Raw genomic sequence first — 5,123 nt, 5'->3', positions numbered from 1 at the left:
ATAAGTTTAGAAATCTAACTTGTCCTACGGGAAGTGGGAGGGTAAGGGGGGAAAAAGGGAGGGGTGTGGTCAGAAGGGAGAAGAGAAGTAGCAAGTGGGAAACGGTAAGATAAGGGAGGCAAATAAAGAGGGAGGGTTAACTGAGGAAAGTGGCGGTCAAAAGCAAAACTTTGTTGAGGAGTAGAAGGGGAAAGGGAGAAATAAAAGGATAAACAGGGGGAGTTAGGATGGAGAAAAAGACACAGATAGAAATCATAACCCTGAACGTGCAAGGGATGAACATTCTCACAAAACAGAAGCAGATAGCAGAATGGATTAAAAACCATAATCCTACAATATGCTGTTTACAAGAAACGCATTTGAAACAGGGGGATACACAAAGGGTAAAGGTAAAAGACTGGAGTAAAATATATTTTGCCTCAGCTAAAGTAAAAAAAGCAGGTGTAGCAATCCTAATCTCAGACAAAGCAAAGTAAAGATAGATTTAATTAAAAGAGATAATGAAGGACATTATATACTGCTAAAAGGCACCATAAACAATGAAGCAATATCATTGCTTAACATTTATGCACCAAGTGGTAAGACATACAAATTCTTAGAGGAGAGGTTAAGAGAGTTACAGGAAGAAATAGACAGCAAAACTATAATATTGGGAGACCTCAACCTCCCCCTTTCTGAACTTGATAAATCTAACCTCAAAATAAATAAGAAAAAAGTTAAGGAGGTAAACAGAATTTTAGAAAAGGCACATATGATAGACCTCTGGAGAAAACTGAATGGGGATAAAAAGGAATATACTTTCTTCTCAAAAGTACATGGTACATACTCCAAAATTGACCATGTACTAGGGCATAAAAACCTCACAATTCAGTGCAGAAAAGCAGAAGTAGTCAATGCATCTTTTTCAGATCATGATGCAATAAGAATCATTTTTAGTAAAGTACCATGGAAAAATAAGCTAAAAACTAATTGGAAACTAAATAATTTAATTCTAAAGAATGAGTGGGCCAAAGAACAAATCAGAGAAACAATTAACAACTTCATTCAAGAGAATGACAATAATGAAACAACATACCAAAACTTATGGGATGCAGCAAAAGCAGTTCTTAGGGGAAGTTTTATATCCCTAAATGCCTACATGAATAAAATAGGGAAAAAGGAGATCAATGATCTGGGCATACAGCTGAAAAAGCTAGAAAAAGAGCAAATTGAAAACCCCCCAATTAAATACCAAATTAGAAATAATGAAAATCAAAGGAGAGATTAATAAAATTGAAACCAAGAAAACTATTGAGTTAATAAATAAAACTGTTATACCAGATAGCGAGTGAGACACGCCACAGAGTATAAGTTTTGAATGGAGAAGTTTATTAGCCGGCGGTCATTCGGGGAAAATTCCCAGGACAAATGACCACGTTTAAAGGGAGAGGGTAGTTTTTATAGAGAATACAGGATTCAGTGCATAATTATCTCTTGAAATGTCATTTTGCAGACTCGGCACGCCTGTACCTTTTATGACCATGATCAAAGGAAACTCCTTAATAGATTGTAAATACAACATATCAGATAGTTGACAAAGTGTCAATTGGAATTACAACTCCGGATCTCTGTGTCCAGTTTGCCATACATCCCACAACATGACTTATGAGATAAGAGCTAGGAACAGTCACATAATGCAAAAGAATATCTTGGGCTGTGGCTTTCATCCTTCAAGGCCACAGGCAGACTGAGTGATGGTCCAGCTGGGTTTTGTTGAGACAAGAGATAAAGTTGTCTCCCAGCCAACTCAGTTACATAAAGGAAGATCGTTAGGCTTTCCTGGTAATTAGCTTACATTCCATGGAAATATCTTAGGGGCCCAGGACACTCGGACCTCAGTCTGTTTTTTTCTTATGCAGACTGGGGTTTGCAGTTAGGGGCTGGGGGCAGGGTTTTTCTAGCAATAGCTGGCTACTCAGGTATCACAAAACAAAGAGCTGGATTTATGAAAAAACCAATAAAATTGGTAAACCTTTGGCCAATTTGATTTAAAAAAAGAAAGAAGAGGAGGGGCGGAGGGGCGCCAGGCCCAAGATGGCGGCGGGCGCGGAGGGCGGCACGGGCGCGGGGGCCCTGGGCGACTGCGCCGAGATCAAGTCGCAGTTCCGGACGCGCGAGGGCTTCTACAAGCTGCTGCCCGGCGCCGAGGGCGCAGCCCGGCGGGCGGGTCCGGCCCCGGCCCCCGGCCCGGCCTCCGCCGCCTCCTGCGCGGCCCCGACCTCGGCCCCGGGCCCGGCCCCCGGCCCAGCCCCCGCCGCCCCGGGCTCCGCCGCTGCCGCCGCCGCCTCCGGGGCCGGGGCCCCCTCCCCGCCCGGGCCGGGGCCCGCGCTGCCCGCCGTGCGCCTGAGCCTCGTGCGCCTGGGCGAGCCCGACCCCGCCGCCGCCTCCGGGGAGCCCACCGGACCGCCCCCGGCCGCCGGCGACCGGGTCTGCTTCAACCTAGGCCGAGAGCTGTGCTTCTATCCGGGAGGATCCGGGCGCCGAGGCAGCCACCGGTCCATAGATCTCAACAAGCCCATTGACAAGCGGATCTACAAGGGTACCCAGCCTACTTGTCATGACTTCAACCAGTACACTGCAGCCACCGAGACCATCTCTCTGCTGGTGGGCTTCTCAGCGGGCCAAGTCCAGTACCTAGACCTGATCAAAAAGGATACCAGCAAACTCTTCAATGAGGAGAGGCTGATTGACAAGACCAAGGTGACCCACCTGAAGTGGCTGCCCGAGTCAGAAAGCCTGTTCCTGGCCTCCCACGCCAGTGGCCACCTCTGTCTGTATGATGTGTCTCGTCCCTGTGTCCCTGCCCCACCCCAGTACAGCCTGCTCAAGCAGGGGGAAGGCTTCGCCGTCTACACTGCCAAGGGGAAGGCACCCCGAAACCCACTGGCCAAGTGGGCTGTGGGTGAGGGCCCTCTGAATGAGTTTGCCTTTTCCCCGGACGGGCGTCACCTGGCCTGCGTGAGCCAGGATGGCTGCCTGCGCGTCTTCCACTTCGATTCCATGCTCTTGCGGGGCCTCATGAAAAGCTACTTTGGAGGTCTGCTCTGTGTGTGCTGGAGCCCCGATGGGCGCTACGTGGTGACGGGGGGCGAAGATGACCTGGTCACCGTGTGGTCCTTCACCGAGGCCCGAGTGGTGGCCAGAAGCCATGGCCACAAGTCTTGGGTCAACGCTGTAGCCTTTGATCCATATACCACAAGGAGTGAGGAAGAACCAGAGGAGGAAGGGACCCCAAGTGGGAGCGAGCGGGAGGCAGGCTCCTTGCCCCGGCTGCCTCCCCCAGCCTTCACCTACCGCTTTGGCTCAGCTGGCCAGGACACGCAGTTCTGCCTGTGGGACCTGACGGAGGACGTGCTCTACCCCCGGCCCCCACTGGCCCGGCCCCGGGCCCTGGCTGGCAGCACGGAGGCTGCACCTGTCACCCCAGGGCCCCTGCCCAGATCCCTGTCCCGATCTAACAGCCTCCCGCACCCGGCAGTGAGTGGCAAGGGTGCCGGGACAGGCACGGGTGGAGTGACGGAGCCTGGGACCCCCTTCAGCATCGGCAAGTTTGCCACGCTGACCCTCCAGGAGCGTCGTGACAAGGGTGCGGACAAAGAGCACAAGCGCTACCACAGCCTGGGCAACATCAGCCGGGGTGGCAGTGGCGGCAGTAGCAGCGGAGACAAGCTGGGCGGGCCAGCCCCCCGAGGCCGCCTGGACCCAGCCAAGGTGCTGGGCACGGCCCTGTGCCCTCGAATCCATGAGGTGCCCCTGCTGGAGCCCCTGGTATGTAAGAAGATTGCCCAGGAGCGCCTCACCGTCCTCCTCTTCTTGGAGGACTGTATCATCACCGCCTGTCAGGAGGGTCTCATCTGTACCTGGGCCCGGCCTGGCAAAGCTGGCCTCTCCTCCCAGCCTGCCAACTCCCCCAGCGGCACTGTGGTGTGAAGCTTGTGGATTCAGCCGCTCCTGCCTCTCAGCCTCCTGGTCCGTGTCCTGTCTGCTCCATCTCAATCCCTCTTAATGTATTAACAAGACTAACAGTGGAAGGAGTCCTTGTGTAGCGCACCTCCCCCTTCCCATGGCCTTGCACAACACCAGGGGTGTCCCTGGCCTGGCCTGTGGGATGTGGGACCCAGTGTTCTCCCCTGCTTGTACAGTACCCATTCCAGACAGTCAGTGTTACCCCCCTTGCTTCCCTGCATGTGATAGCAGCCAGCCAGACATCCCCTCGCCTCCCCTTCCATCTTGGCTCTTTGCACTGATCCCCCTCTGGCAGCGATGGCGGGGAGGCCCCTGAAGAGTGTTCTAAATTATGGAAACCCCAGTGTCTCTGCCTCCCCCCACACCCTTCAACCTCTTATTTATAGTAAAAGCTCCTTGTTTTAAAAAAAAAAAAAGAAAGAAAGAAGAAAATCAAATTACCAGTATCAAAAATGAAAAGGGTGAGGTCACCTCTAATGAAGAGAAAATCAAAACAATAATTAGGAATTATTTTGCCCAACTGTATGCCCATAAATTTGACAACCTTAGAGATATGGATGAATATCTACAAAAACATAAACTGCCCAGACTAACAGAGAAGAAAGTGAAATTTCTTAATAACCCCATATCAGAAAAAGAAAATGAGCATGCCATCAATGAACTCCCTAGGAAAAAATCTCCAGGGCCAGATGGTTTTACATGTGAATTCTATCAAACATTTAAAGAACAACTAATTCCAATACTTTGTAGACTATTTGGGAAAATAGGTGAAGAAGGAGTCCTACCAAATTCTTTTTATGACACAAATATGGTACTAATACCCAAACCAGGGAGAGTCAAAACAGAGAAAGAAAATTATAGACCAATTTCTCTAATGAATATTGATGCAAAAATTTTAAATAAAATATTAGCAAAAAGATTGCAGCAACTCATCATGAGAATAATACACTATGACCAGGTAGGATTTATTCCAGGAATGCAAGGCTGGTTCAATATTAGGAAAACTATTAGCATAATTGACCATATCAACAACAAAACTAGCAGAAACCATATGATCATCTCAATAGATGCAGAAAAAGCCTTTGACAAAGTACAACACCCATTCCTATTAAAAACAC

The 5,123-nt window shown here is 49.7% G+C and overlaps 1 protein-coding gene across 1 annotated transcript; it reads left to right on the top strand.

The window, feature by feature from the left end:
- Positions 1-2,073: 2,073 nt before the first annotated feature.
- On the top strand, positions 2,074-4,291 carry LOC118850680 (dystrophia myotonica WD repeat-containing protein-like). Its single transcript, XM_036760256.1, has one exon. The coding sequence runs from the start codon at positions 2,074-2,076 to the stop codon at positions 3,967-3,969; it is 1,896 nt and encodes a 631-aa protein (XP_036616151.1). The 3' UTR covers positions 3,970-4,291.
- Positions 4,292-5,123: the final 832 nt, after the last annotated feature.

Source organism: Trichosurus vulpecula, chromosome 5 (assembly GCF_011100635.1).
Source record: "Trichosurus vulpecula isolate mTriVul1 chromosome 5, mTriVul1.pri, whole genome shotgun sequence".
NCBI classification, from domain to species: Eukaryota; Metazoa; Chordata; class Mammalia; order Diprotodontia; family Phalangeridae; genus Trichosurus; species Trichosurus vulpecula.
Note: the sequence above shows the minus strand (reverse complement) of the source record. Positions and strands in the feature narration are given on the sequence as shown.